Raw genomic sequence first — 14852 nt, forward strand, 5'->3', positions numbered from 1 at the left:
AACACCATTTGTTCTTTGCTAATGTCTTGTCGTACCTGCTTGGTATGATAACGGTGTCCACCTTTGTATATTGGCCTGAAAACGCTAAACCAAGCTTCAGCAAACTTTCTTTGTAAAGGGCCAGCTACTAAATATTCCAGGTTTTCTGGGCCACATTCAGTCTCTATTGCATATTCTTAGTATTTTTTTGTCCCCTTTGAGTAGTTTATAGCCCACAGAAATTGTTCTTAGCTCCAAGGACAAACAAAAACAGACTATAGGCTGGATTTGGCCTATAGCAACAGTTTTTTGACCCCTGTTCTAAGCCTTTAATCTTTTTGTTTTTTGGTTCCTCCAATTTTGAATTTTTCATGAGCATTTCCTTTTCATTAGCAATTTATTAGCATTTCCGTGTACTGTTAAAACATGCTAAGGTGGTGCTAGACTATTGTTCATATTACATGAGTGGATAATGGTGTATACCTCTTACTTTACAGAGAGGTTCATTATCTCTTCATTGTACCATAGATGAGAAGCGGTTAGCTGGCTATTGTCAAGCGTGTGATGTTCTTGTACCTCCTTCTGATAGTACGTCTCAACAATTGACTCCATATAGTCAAGTCCATATTTGTTTGAGATCTGGCAGCTATCAGGTAAGATTTATAAGGGGGATGCGCTGGTGTAGTTGAAAAGTTTTGGAAGCCAGACAAAACTAAGTTCAAATCCTGGCGCCACCAGTTTACCAGTTACGCCACTTGGGGCAAGTCATTTACACTGTCAGACCTGCCTGTAATATAATGGTAATAATTATCCCATTTCCTGAGATTCTTATGAAAATCTAGTGAGAAGTTATAGTTTGTAATTTCTAAGGCAAAGCATTACACAGATGTTAGTTTTTCATTGTTATTATCTTTTCTTAAAAGTATAAAGTTTGCCTATTTTAAATACATTCTGTAAGAAATACTTGTAAGCAGAACTTTTAACATTAAAAAATTGCAGGTAGACAGCCTTTAGTTGTGTGTGTTTATTTAGCAGCTGGGATTGTTGGCTGCTTATATATTAATAGCTTTTAGTTTTACAAAACATTAAGTCTCGTGTCTTTTGGATGTATGGCTTGTAGCCCAGCTTTATTAGCCCTTCCAAATAAGAAGACTGAAGGAGAAAGGGAGCACAGCGAACATGGCAGTTCTGGTGGGTTTGGATGGTCTGTTACAGACAGAGCCCGCCTGCCCTTGAGCCTACTCACCATCTCAGTTTGGTTCATGAGAAGGCCTTTATGAGTCGTTTGAGACTTTTGTTGCCTCCCTTCCCCCACCTCTTGGTGTTTATCTTCAGTTTTATTATGAAAATCGCTGGGAATTAGAATTATGCTTTTAAAGTCTTTGTTGGAATGCATTCTAAAGAAGAAACAGTGCATTCGTTCATGTTGTTTAACTCAAAAGAGGAATCATGAAACGACAAAGCCATAACTGACTTTTAGTTTTGTGTCTCCAATTGGGTATTATTCCAGCTTTATAGTTTTCTTATCTAGGGGATTTTTTGTTTTTCACAGAAAATAGAGGAAGAGAGAAAACAAGATGGCACTTCTTTCCCCTATTTTTGGCCCTTTTTTAAAAAAAGTATTGCTTTGTTCTAGGAAAGAAAATTAAACTTTCTTGAAGTTTAATTATACATATACAAGTGAATTTAATAAAGACTAGAGAGCTTTCAGTTATATCTCCTTAGTGAAGGTTTATGAAGGGTGAGGTCAATTATCATAAAATACAGATTCTTTAACAAGTTGGCTGGATGTGGTCGCTCACACCTGTAATCCTAGCACTTGGGAGGCCAAGGCAGGAGGATCGCTTGAGCCCAGGAGTTCAGGGTTGCAGTGAGCTATGATAGCACCAATGTACTCCGGCCTGGGTGACAGAGCAAGACCCTGCCTCAAAAATGGGTGGGAGTGTAAATTAGTTCAACCACTGTGGAAAACAGTGTGGCGATTCCTCAAGGACCTAGAAATAGAAATTCCATTTGACCCAGCAATCCCATTACTGGGTATATATCCAAAGGATTATAAATCGTTCTACTATAAGGACACATGCACACGAATGTTCATTGCAGCACAGTTTACAATAGCAAAGACCTGGAACCAACCCAAATGCCCATCGATGATAGACTGGACAGGAAAAATGTGGCACATATACACCATGGAATATTATGCAGCCATCAAAAACGATGAGTTCGCGTCCTTTGTAGGGACGTGGATGAACCTGGAAACCATCATTCTCAGCAAACTGACACAAGAACAGAAAATCAAACACCACATGTTCTCACTCATAGGCGGGTGTTGAACAATGAGAACACATGGACACAGGGAGGGGAGCACTATACACTGGGGTCTGTTGTCGGGGATAGAGGGGGGTGGGGAGTTGGGGAGGGATAGCATGGGGAGAAATGCCAGATATAGGTGAAGGGGAGGAAGGCAGCAAATCACACTGCCACGTATGCACCTATGCAACAACCTTGCATGTTTTTCACATGTACCCCAAAACCTAAAATGCAATAAAAAATAAAAAAATTAAAAAAAATAAAAAAATGAAACGAAAGAAAAACCCAACAAAGCAAAAAAGCCTCACTGGAGTGGTAAGACCTGTGCCAATGAGACCTTAGGAATATCACCCAGAGATAGGCACATGTCACTGTGACTGTAATAAAGTTCCAAAATATGTAAATCAGAAAATAGTGTAATGCGTAGCTAAGAAGGGGGCAATAACAGTTTTGTGGCAACTCTGAGATTCATCCCTTACACATGCAGGAGTATCTTAGAAATTGTATTTCTCGAATGGGCTTGTGTTTTTATCAACGATGTGAGTTTTGTTTAGTGCTGATGAAGTCGTAGTTGAGCAGCTGTAACAACTGTGTCTTCTCACATTTGGGAAGCTGCTGTGTTGCTCCTGTAGAGCTCTGCCTTGCTTGTGTTTTGTTACGGAGGTGAAGCTGGTGCTTGCTCCATAGTTTTGAAACCACTTTTGTCAGTACTTTCCTGGTAGTGGCTGGTTAGCTTCATTTTCAGAAATCTCCCTTCCCCCTTCTCTCCCTAGCACCCCTTCTTTCTTTCCTACTCTTCCGTTGCTTGAGAAGGAGCTGAGAAAAAGTCTGTAACAATGGGTATTTTTTTGTAGTCTACAGATAATATATTTTAAATCATTTAAATTTATTAGAATCACTTCTTAGCATATGTTTTCAGCTGAATTTTTAAATTATTATAATTTTTTTAAGAGATGGGGGCTGGGCGCAGTGGCTCATGCCTATAATCCCAGCACTTTGGGAGGCTGAGGCAGGTGGATCACGAGGTCAAAAGATCGAGACCATCCTGGTCAACATGGTGAAACCCTGTCTCTACTAAAAATACGAAAATTAGCTGGATGTGGTGGCGCATGCCTGTCGTCCCAGCTACTCGGGAGGCTGAGGCAGGAGAATTGCTTGAACCCAGGAGGTGGAGGTTGCAGTGAGCCGAGATCTCGCCATTGCACTCCGGCCTGGGTAACGAGGGAAACTCCGTCTCAAAAAAAAAAAAAAAAAGATGGGGTTTCACCATATTGGTCAGGCTGGTCTTACTCCTGACCTCAGGTGATCCACCCGCCTGGGCCTCCCAAAGTGCTGGGATTATAGGCATGAACTACCATGCCCAGCTGTTAATTAGTATTTTTTACTTTGTCTTACGAACTTGTGTTTAGAGATTTTTTTTTTTTTTTTTTTGAGATGGGGTCTTGCTCTGTCGCCCAGTCTGGAGTACAGTGGCTCGATCTCGGCCCAATGCAGCCTCTGCCTCCTGGGTTTGAGAGTAGCTGTGATTATAGGCACACGCCACGACACCCAGCTAATTTTTGTATTTTCATTAGGGACAGGGTTTCACCATGTTGGCCTGGCTGGTCTTGAATTCCTGACCTCATGATCCACCTGCCTTGGCCTCCCAAAGTGCTGGGATTACAGGCGTGATGCACCATGCCCAGCCTAAAATTTTTTTCCGATAACATAGCTGAATTGCCCCTTACTGATTGATTCTTTTCTTACCTCTAATTTTTGGTTTGTGATCTTCAATTTTAAAAAAGGGGTAGCAGGGCTGTTTTTGCCCTTAACCAAATTTTAGAATTTAGGAAGAAAAGGTAAGATATTTCTGTGATTTTTTTTCAACTTGTATTTTCCATTATAGAAAGACTTGTTTAAAGTAAAAAACAAAACAAAAACAAAACTTTGCCATGATTTTTTGAAGTGGGTGCAACTTTTTGTATGTGTTCTAGGAGGTAATACAGATTTTCATTGAAGACAACTTCACTTTGAGTTTACCTGTCCAGTTCCGACAGTCAGTACTAAGAGAACTCTTTCAGAAAGCTCAACAGGGGTAAGTGAGTAAGTTGAAAAATTACTTTTTGGTTTTTGAATAAAATAGCAATGCATTCTGGCTTATTAGAACCACACCTTCGAATTACTTTTATGACTCTGACATTATTTTCATGTTGTTAATATATGGGAAATAAACATAGCCAGAGGAGCCACTCTGGTGTTCCTCTATCTAGTCCATTCTAAAAGTGCTTGGAGGGGCCAGGCGCCGTGGCTCATGCCTGTAATCCTAACACTTTGAGAGGCCGAGGTGGGTGGATCAGTTGAGGTCAGGAGTTCAGCCTGACCAACATGGTGAAACCCTGTCTCTACCAAAAAATATAAAAATTAGCTGGGTGTGGTGATGCACACCTGTAGTCCCAGTTACTCAGGAGGCTGAGGCACAAGAATTGCTTGAACCCAAGAGGTGGAGGTTGCTGTGAGCTGAGATTGCACTACTGGACTCCAGCCTGGGTGACAAAGCAAGAGTCTGTCTCAAAAAAAAAAAAAATGCTTGGGGGAAAAATTATGTATAGCAGAATTTCATTCTGTTGCCTGATATGTAACTAAATTGTCCCTTGATAAATTCAAAGCCTGTCTGCTTGCTTTCTCCCCACGATTTGGTATATATTTATTAGTATGCTTGAATTGCTTGAATATCCTAAAATTTTACCTCTCAAAAACAAATGGCTCATTCTTGTGAATATAATTTTGTAATATACACTTTTCTTTTACACAAAAAATAACGCTAGTTGATGTACTTTTGTGTTCTACAGAAATGAAGCTCTAGATGAAATCTGTTTTAAAGTGTGTGCCTGTAATACAGTCCGTCATATACTGGAAGGCAGAACAATTAGTGTTCAATTCAACCAGCTATTTCTTAGACCTCATAAAGAGAAAATAGACTTTCTTCTTGAGGTAGGACATGTTTTTCTTTTCCCTTTTGATTTATAATTTGCTTTAAGCTTACCAGTAACCTCTTAAATGCCAAATCCAGTGCCTTTGTTTCTGTCTGCCCTGCCTTTCTGTGTCCGACAGTTGGCACTTGTGACAGATTATGCCGTTCCGCCTTGTCTTCTACTGTAACTCTTTTTCTAGTTCTCCCCCATGTTTCTTCAGAATCTTTATTGGATTCTCCTCAGTCTTTCATTGACTTCTTCTTTACTCTTCCTTTAGTGTTTCTGTTTATAGAACTTTTATCTTTGGCTCACTCATTTTTTATTCACTTCCAAAGCTTCACTCATTTGTTTCATCAGCTGTTTACTAAGAACGCCCAAATCAAACCTCTAGTCTCTCCTGTGTGCTGTGGGGTCTGTGTTTCTGCTGCATCACTCTACCTCTGTCTTAACAGTCTTAATGTTACAGACATTGAGAGAAATACATAAAGCACAGGTAATACCACTTCCAAAGATACAGTGTTGCCAGCTCTCTAGAAGCGTTTGTTGTGGTCTTTACAACCTCCTCTGCCTTCCCTTGAGGCAGCCACTGCCCTGGACTTCTGTGATCATCATTTTCTTGCTTTCTTTTCAGTTGTATCCCCTCTGTATGCATCCTGAAAGAACAATCTTTAATTTGCCTCTTTTGAACTTCATATAAATGGAATCATACAATATGTGCTCTTTATCTTCTTTCACTAAACATTATATTTGTGAGATTTATTCAAGTTGTATATAAACACAATTTTTTTCATTGCTTTAAGATGTTAGAATATTATATGGACCACGCCACAGTTTCTTCATTATCATGATGGGAGACATTTGTGTTTTTTATAGTTTATGGCTGTATACACATACGATGATGAATATTTGTGTTTATAGTTTTTGCTGCTTGGAACATACTTGTACATGTATCTAGGTGCACATATGCACCAGTTTACATTATATACCTAGGGAAAACTATATCTGCAACATTATTCTTTAATATCTAAGTGGTTTGTACTACCAGCATGCCTGAGTGTTCTCATCGTTCAGTATCCTTGTTAACATTTGCTATTGTCAGATCACCTGTGAGGTGGTTTTCTAACAGTACCTCATTGAGGTTTTCATTTCTACAACTCTTCATTTAGTTTTTACTCATGGATTTAGTTTTTTGAGGTACCTTTTCCAAGTGTTATGCCTCTTTTGTTTTTTTTTTTCTTTTTTTTGAGACAGAGTTCTGCTCTTGTCGCCCAGGTTGAAGTACAATGGCTTGATCTCAGCTCGCTGCAACCTCTGCCTCCCAGGTTGAAGCAGTTCTCAGGCCTCAGCCTCCCAAGTAGCTGGGATTACAGGCATGTGCCGCCATGCCTGGCTAATTTTTGTATTTGTAGTAGAGACAGGTTTCGCCATGTTGGCCAGGCTGGCCTCGAACTCCTGACCTCAAGTGATCCTCCTGCCTTGGCCTCCGAAAGTGCTGGGATTACAGGAATCAGCTGCTGCACCCAGCTGTGTTATGTCTCATTTTTCTATTAGATTGTCTGTCTTTTTTTCTGGAAGTAGATTTTTTTTTTGTTTTTTTGTTTTTTTTTTTAACCAATTTTAAATATTGCAGGTATCTTCTCTGCGTTTGTCTTTTAGTTCTCTCTCTCTTATTCTGAGACAGGATCTCACTGTTTCACCCAGGTTGGAGTACAGTGATTCGATCTCAGCACACTGTAACCTCCAACTCCTGGGTTCAAGCCATCCTCCCACCTCAGCCTCCTGAGTAGCTGGGACTGCAGGTGCGTGCCACCATGCCTGGCTCATATTTTGTATTTTTGGTAAAGATGAGGTTTCATCATGTTGCCCAAGCTGGTCTCAAACTCCTGAATGATCCACCCACCTCGGCTTCCCAAAGTCCTGGGATTACAGGCATGAGCCACCACACCCAGCTTAATTTTCTTTGTATTGTTCCAAAGTATAATATCAAATTTACCATATTTTTCCTTTATGACAGTGATTTCTGTGTCTCGTTTAAGAAAGCTTTTTTTCTATCATGTCATGAAGATTTTCTTCTGTGTTATATCTTCTAAAAGTTTTATAGCGTAGCCTTCCTTTCACATTTAGGTCTTTAATCAACCTACAGTTGCTTTTGTGTGAAGTAGGGTGAAGTAGGGAGTGTTCCAGCACCATTTATTGAAAGGTTAATCTTTTCCACCAATCTCTAGGGCCATCTCTATCGTATGCCAAGTGTCTATACGTGTATGGGTCTGTTTCTGAGCCGTTTTGTACCACTTTGCTATTTGTCTGTCCATACCTCATTATGTCTATGTCCTGATACCATCGAGAGCAAGTTCTTCTACCTTGTTTTCAAGGTCATATTGGTCGTTCTTGTCCTTTGTATTTTTATGTGTATACATCAGACTCAGATTGTCAAGTTTCACAAATCTGTTGAATTTTTGTTTGCAACAACATTAAATTTAGAACCGAGTTTGGAAAGAAAGGATGTCTTTTTTTTTTAAGCTTCTTTTTTTATAATAAAATTAATGGACAGCCTCCCAAGCCAAAGTATGCTCAGGGAGACCCCCTAAGAATTTACATCTTTACATTATTGGATGTCCTAATCCATGAATGGGTATGGCTCTTGATTTCTTTTTAGGTAGTCTTTAGTGTCCTTTAGAGCTTTCTAATTTTTACATAGAAGTCTTAAATTTTTTTTTCATAGTTCTTTAAACGTAGACTTGAAAATAGCTTATGCAGCCGAGCTCAGTGGCTCACGCGTGTAATCCCAGCACTTTGGAAGGCCGAGGTGGGTGGATCACAAGGTCAGGAGTTCAAGTCCAGCCTGACCAACATGGTGAAATCCTGTCTCTACAAAAAATGCAAAAATGAGCTGGGCATGGTGGAGCGTGCCTGTAATCCCAGCCCTCAGGAGGCTGAGGAAGGAGAATCACTTGAACCTGGGAGGGAGGTGGAGGTTGCAGTCGGCTGAGATTGTGCCACAGCACTCCAGCCTGGATGACAGAGCCAGACTGCATCTCAAGAAAAAAAAAAAAAAGAAAATAGTTTGTGCATTGATATAGAAGTATAAGTGAACTTTCTAATAGTTTTCTATCCAACAACTTTGCTTAGCTTTTAAAAATTCCATTAATTATTGTATGAATTATTTCATTTTTCTATGCATGCAGTCAGTCATCTGTTAAAAATGCATTTTGTTTATTCCTTTTCTAACCTTTTAGTTTTGATGTCTTTTTACTTAACATGCTGGCTGTTACCTACAGTGTCCAGAAGTATGAATAGTGAACTGCCTCATCTCACTCCCAGTCTCAGAAGGAAAGCTTACACTACTTCACCATTTAGAATGATGTTTATTGTAGGTTTTTCTTGTAGCTATCCCTTATCTGATTAAGGAAGTTTCCTTCTTTCCTTAGTTCACTGAACATCCTGTTTTTAAAATAATGAATTATTTTTAGATTCTATAAATTTTTTTTATGTCTATTGTAATGATCACATAATTTCTCTCTTCTTACCTGTTATTGTGATAAAGCATAATTGATTTTCAAGTGTTAACACACGTTTGCACATCTGGAATAAACCCAACTAGGTCATGATCTTTTTTTTAATAGAAATTGCTGGATTTGATTTGCTAATATTTGTTTTTTTCTTCTATATTCACGTATGAGATTAATGCACATGTTTTAATTTTTTATTTTTTGAGATGGAGTCTCACTCTGTCATCCAGGCTGGAGTGTAGTGGTGCGATCTTGGCTCACTGCAACCTCCTTCTCCAGGTTCAAGTGATTCTCCTGCCTCAACCTCCAGAATAGCTGAGATTACAGGCACCCGCCACCATGCCTGGCTAATTTTTTTTGTATTTTTAGTAGAGATGGGTTTTCACCGTGTTGGCCAGGCTGATTTCAAACTCCTGACCTCCAGTGATCCTCCCACTTCGGCCTCCCAAAGTGCTAGGATTACAGGTGTGAGCCACCACGCCTGGCCAGTGCACTTATTTTTTTCTTTCTTGTCTTACCTTTGATACTGGTGTCAAGGTCATACTTGTCCTGTAAATAAGTTGAGACATCTGTCTTTTTCATTGTCTGGAAAAGTTTGTGTAAAAATGCAGTCATTGCTTCTTTCAGTTTTGGGTAGAATTATCAGTAAAGCCTGGGCCTGGGTAACTTTTTTGTGGGAAGGTTTTTGCTCCGTGATTATAGAGCTATATTCTCATTTTTCTAAACTTAGTTTTAAGAAGTTATTTTCTACCTCACCAGAATTTAAGTAGAAAGAAAAAAAGGAAAAAAAAGAAGTCATTTTCTAAGGATCTGTTCACTTCATCAAAAGTTTATTAGTATTAAAATTTATGGGTTTTTTTTTTTTTTTTTTTTGAGACAGAGTCTTGCTCTGTCTCCAGGCACCAGGCTGGAGTGCAGTGGCACAGTCTCGGCTCACTTCAACCTCTGCCTCCCGGGTTCAAGCGATTCTCCTGCCTCAGCCTCTTGAGTAGCTGGGACTACAGGCACACACCACCACGCTCAGCTGATTTTTGTATTTTTTTGGTAGAGGCAGGGTTTCACCATGTTGGCCAGGATGGTCTCGATCTCTTGACCTCGTGATCCGCCTGCCTCAGCCTCCCAAAGTGCTGGGATTACAGGCAGAATTTATCTTTTTAATATTAAAACATCTACAGAGATACCCACTAGTTCGAGTTTTTCTTTTTAAAAATTGAGGTGAGTGAAATTCACATAACATGATCTGTTCCTTAACAAAAGTTAACATATGCTCCCTACATTATTCCATAACACGTGTACAGTGCATCTTATTATGTGAATAAACTTTTGTAAAAGGAGACTCAAATATTTATTATTCACCATAATATCTTACATGTGGCAGCAAAGAAGCAAAATTATTAGAATGCAAGTATATTTCATATACTCCAAGATACTCAGATGTTATTCACTGATAGGTTAATTTGTTAATCAGAAAATGGTATTTGAATATAGTAAATTTTTTTTTTTTTCAACACAGTAGTTTTTAAATATTAGGCTTTCTTTTGTTTTTGTGTTTTTGAGATTGAGTGTCCCTCTTTCGCCCAGGGTGGAGAGCAGTGGTGTGGTCTTGGCTCACTTGGCAACATCCGCCTTCTGGGTTCAAGTGATTCTCTTGCCTCAGCCTCCCCGAGTAGCTGACTACAGGCGCACACCACCACGCCCAGCTAATTTTTTTTGTATTTTTATTAGAGATGAGGTTCACTCTGTTAGCCAGGGTAGTCTTGAACTGTTGACCTCAGGTGATCCACTTGGTCTCTCAAAGTGCCCGACCTCCCAAAGTGCCTACCAAGCCAGGCCTGTTTTTTTTTTTTTTTTTTGAGGCGGAGTTTCGCTCGTTACCCAGGCTGGAGTGCAATGGCGCGATCACGGCTCACCGCAACCTCCGCCTCCTGGGTTCAGGCAATTCTCCTGCCTCAGCCTCCTGAGTAGCTGGGATTACAGGCACGCGCCACCATGCCCAGCTAATTTTTGTATTAGTAGAGACGGGGTTTCACCATGTTGACCAGGACGGTCTCGATCTCTTGACCTCGTGATCCACCCGTCTCGGCCTCCCAAAGTGCTGGGATTACAGGCTTGAGCCACCGCACCCGGCCTTTTTTTTTTTTTTTAAAACGGTTCCATTGAGATATAATTCGCATACCATACAGTTCACACATTTTAAGTGTATAAGTCAGTGCTTTTTAGTGTATTCCTAGAGTTGGGCAATTATCACTTCACTTTTTTCACCCCAAAAAGATAATCTCTTACTCGTTACCTCTCACTCCTTGTTTTCCCTCAGCCCCCCACCACCTGAGGCAGCTACTAATCTACTTTCTATCTCTATAGTTTTGTCTGTTCTGGATATTTTATATAAATGGAACTATGAAATAGATGTTCTTTTATAACTGGCTTCCTTCACTTAGCATGTTTTCAGTATTGTAGCATGTATCAGTACTTCATTCCTTTTTATGGCTGAATAATACTTCATTGAATGAATGTGCCATAGATTTTGTGTGTTCATTCATTAGGTGGTAGACTTAAGGTTATTTCTACTTTTAGGCAACTGTGAATACTACTTCTATGAACATTGTATTTTATGTGTGTGTGTCAACGTAGAAAATATTTAACAATTTCTTGAGATTATGGACTTTCACACTATTTTGGCTTCTTATGAATAATGCATGGGGAAGCATCCTCATCTAATGAATAAATTCAAAATAATATTATGAAAATATTATTTGTAGATGACTAATATAACCATAACTAGTTTCTTTTCTTTGTTTGCATTGTTTACTTTTTATACTTTGGTTATCTTTTTAACTATTCATGAGCTGCTCATGAATATAGAACCATGAATCCTATTCTCATGGTAAATCAGTCATTCTTTTCAACCATTTTCTTTTTGTTTTTAAAAATTTTTTATTCAACTCTTCTGACAGGAGCTACTGATTTCTATGGTTTATCACTTAATATAATTTGGCAACATACTTGATAAATTCTGCGAGAACTGTACAGCATGGTAGCGAAGTTATTCTTTACTGTGTGTATACACCTGCAGTTATTAAAATGGTCAGATTCCATTCCCCCTTTTTAATGGATTCTTACTCCTTGGTCTCATCTCCTGTTAAGTTACTTAACCAAATCTGTCACTGGTATATGATTGCAAAAGAAAACTTCAGTTGTTTTTAAATCTAACCTTTTCAAATTATAATCTACATTTTTTAAAGCACGTATATTCAAATGCAGATTACTAAAATTCCTAGGTATGTTCAAGATCAATAAATTTAGAAAAAGCTTCAGAGTCTTTGAAAGGAAACATGGCTGCTTTTCTGAAGTAAGTACCTTTATTTTCTTTTTTGTTTTTTTAACTGTGAACTTAGTCCTGTGTGTTACTACTTTTGTTTTTGTTTTGGGTGTCTTACAACCAGGTAGTAACTGGGGTTTGAGAACCCATTAAGTTCAAATTTGAGTAGCCATGTAAGATGTTAGGATTTTATAGTTACCTTTTTTGTATATTGTGGCATTGACATCACAATTTTAAATAAGGACCGAAGGGAAATTTTAAAATCTATTTCAAAATATTATTATACAGTTTATGTAATGTTGCCTTTTTAAGTGACTTATTAAAGTTCATTGGTATGATTGTTTTTCTCTAAATTATACACTTTTTTGTTTTACAATATTTCTTACTGATCTAGGAATGTGTGTCTGGGATTGGAAGATCTGCAGTATGTTTTCATGATTTCTTCACGTGAGCTTTTCATTACATTGTTGAAAGATGAAGAACGAAAGCTACTTGTTGATCAGATGAGGAAGAGATCCCCTAGAGTAAATCTGTGCATTAAACCTGTAACTTCATTTTATGATATCCCAGGTTAGCTCTCCAGTCTGCCAGCTAATATGTTGGCATGTTTTGTCCCTCTATTCAAATTACCATGGAAACATATTTGAGGATTCTCTCTTATTTGTTGTAATTAACACTTTTGTTGGTAATTAATAGAAATTCACCTCTCTTTCATATCAGATTTCTGTATAAGCAGTTATGTGCGAGCTCGGCCGACCCAATGATTAGTGCAGAATCAGGCCTAGATACATGAAAAATTTTAGCCGGGGGAATAGACCAAGGTAACACTGCTGCCAATATGTTCATGCAGGTAACAACAAAAATGGGGAGAGGAGTGGTGAGAGATGCTGGGACCAAAAAGAGGACAGACGTTCGTGCATGTCAGTCTGTATAACTGTGCTAGTTTCTGCTGGCTGAACTGCTTTGGCAGTATTGCCATTTTTGGCTTATTTGTTTGATTTTTTTTTTTTTTCCATTTTTGCCTTTACAAATACAAGCAGAAAATACAATGCTATTTTAAAATAAGAAACATAAACTTCAAAATTTAGTATAGATGAGAGAGAATTCGGTTGGTTTTACAAAAGCACAATTTTAGCTTCTTTGATCTTCACTCGATTTAAACTGGTTGAATGTCCAGTTGTAGAGGAAAAGAGTAAGGTTAACACATATAGAACTGCTGGAAATGCATTACTGAAGACTGCCTCTGATAGCTGAGCTGTAATTAGGGATTTTGGTAATGATTTTTGGGTCTCTGGGAAGAACATGCCCCCTTCTCTCTCAGAAAACACATGCTTAATGTTTATTACTCAAAATTAACATTTTATGAATACTTTTGTTAGTATATTATGTTCAAAAGTAGGAACCTATATGTTAACTCTTTTCATATATTCCACATAGTTGCTTTGCATGAACTTAATATTTTTATCTTGTTTATATTTTCGTTATCTTTATTTTTAAAATGCATGCACTTACTAAATGTAGATATAACAAAGTTGTGTTAGGTTATCTATGTGAGGATAAAGTTAATATGTAATATACACTATGATCAGTTCTCAAGATGATAGCAGCTTTTAATTTATAGATATAATAATTTAAATTGTCATTCTCATAGCTGTATTTTTGAATTAAATTGTTGAAACATGAATCTTTGTTTTAGCCTCAGCAAGTATCAACATTGGTCAGTTAGAGCATCAACTTATATTGTCAGTGGATCCTTGGAGGATTAGACAGATTTTAATTGAATTACATGGTATGACTTCAGAGCGTCAATTCTGGACAGTGTCTAATAAGGTAAGAAACCCTTTGTCAAGACCGGATACGAAAATTGCCCTTGTTTTTTAGGTAATTTAATAGAAAAGCTGTTCCCTGACCTTTTTAACAAGGACCTCTTTTGCTTAACAGTTTTAAGACCTTCACATGACCATAATTGCATTTTTAAACATCCATTGACAGAGAAAGTAGAAAATGTCAGAAACAAAAAGATACCGTTGAGTAGCATCTAAAAATGAGATTTTCCATTTGTTGACAAAATATCTACATGCATTTTGTTTATGTTTTTGAGATGGAGTCTCTCTTTGTCACCCAGGCTGGAGTGCAGTGGCGCTGTCTTGGTTTATTGCAACCTCTGCCTCCCAGGTTCAAGTGATTCTCCTGCCTCAGCCTCCCAGGTAGCTAGGTAGCTGGGATTATAGGCACCTGTCACCATGCCTAGCTAATTTTTATATTTTTAGTAGAGATGGAGTTTCACCATGTTGGCCAGGATGGTCTTGAACTCCTGACCACAAGTGATCTGCCTGCCTTGGTCTCCCAAAGTGCTGGGATTACAGACATGAGCCACCGTGTCTGGCTGCATTTTAAATATAATTGTAAATATATGTAAATGGTATATTATTTATGCAGTCTATAGCCAGTACATGCTGTGTGTTGTATAGGGTATTTTATTTTTGGTTTTTTAATACCCTCTTGAAATCTAAAGCCTACAGTTTGGAATTAGTTCATTAATACTTCATTATAGAACATTTTTGGTTTTAAATGTTCCTTTAAAAACATCCCAGCTAATATATTTACCTGTTTCTGAGTTTGTTTATTAGAAAGTTTTCCTGCATAGAAAGTACAAATAGAAGTAGTTTCTAAGACACCATTTCAGTGGAATATAGCTTAAAGATAGAAAGGAAGTAATCTACAGATACAGGAGAAATTAAAGCAATATGGTAATGCTCCTAACTAACTATATACTTACTCCTC

At 38.2% G+C, this 14852-nt stretch overlaps 1 protein-coding gene across 4 annotated transcripts in view; it reads left to right on the forward strand.

Annotated features, from left to right (window-relative positions):
- LOC110568386 (integrator complex subunit 8-like) overlaps positions 1-14852 on the forward strand; it is a 52234-nt gene that overhangs the window by 13232 nt on the left and 24150 nt on the right. For all 4 annotated transcript variants that reach the window (XR_010345570.1, XR_010345569.1, XM_064384303.1 and 1 more), the window contains exons 9-14: positions 477-632; positions 4263-4363; positions 5118-5259; positions 12028-12098; positions 12463-12638; positions 13765-13898. Coding sequence is in view for 2 of the 4 variants with exons in the window: in XM_064384303.1 (XP_064240373.1) it covers positions 477-632; positions 4263-4363; positions 5118-5259; positions 12028-12098; positions 12463-12638; positions 13765-13898 (780 nt within the window). In the remaining 2 variants the exon portion in view is untranslated. The remainder of the gene's footprint in view (positions 1-476; positions 633-4262; positions 4364-5117; positions 5260-12027; positions 12099-12462; positions 12639-13764; positions 13899-14852) is intronic.

Source organism: Aotus nancymaae, unplaced genomic scaffold (genome assembly GCF_030222135.1).
Source record: "Aotus nancymaae isolate 86718 unplaced genomic scaffold, 86718_ANA_hifiasm-v0.15.2.pri h1tg000036l, whole genome shotgun sequence".
In the NCBI taxonomy this organism is placed as follows: Eukaryota; Metazoa; Chordata; class Mammalia; order Primates; family Aotidae; genus Aotus; species Aotus nancymaae.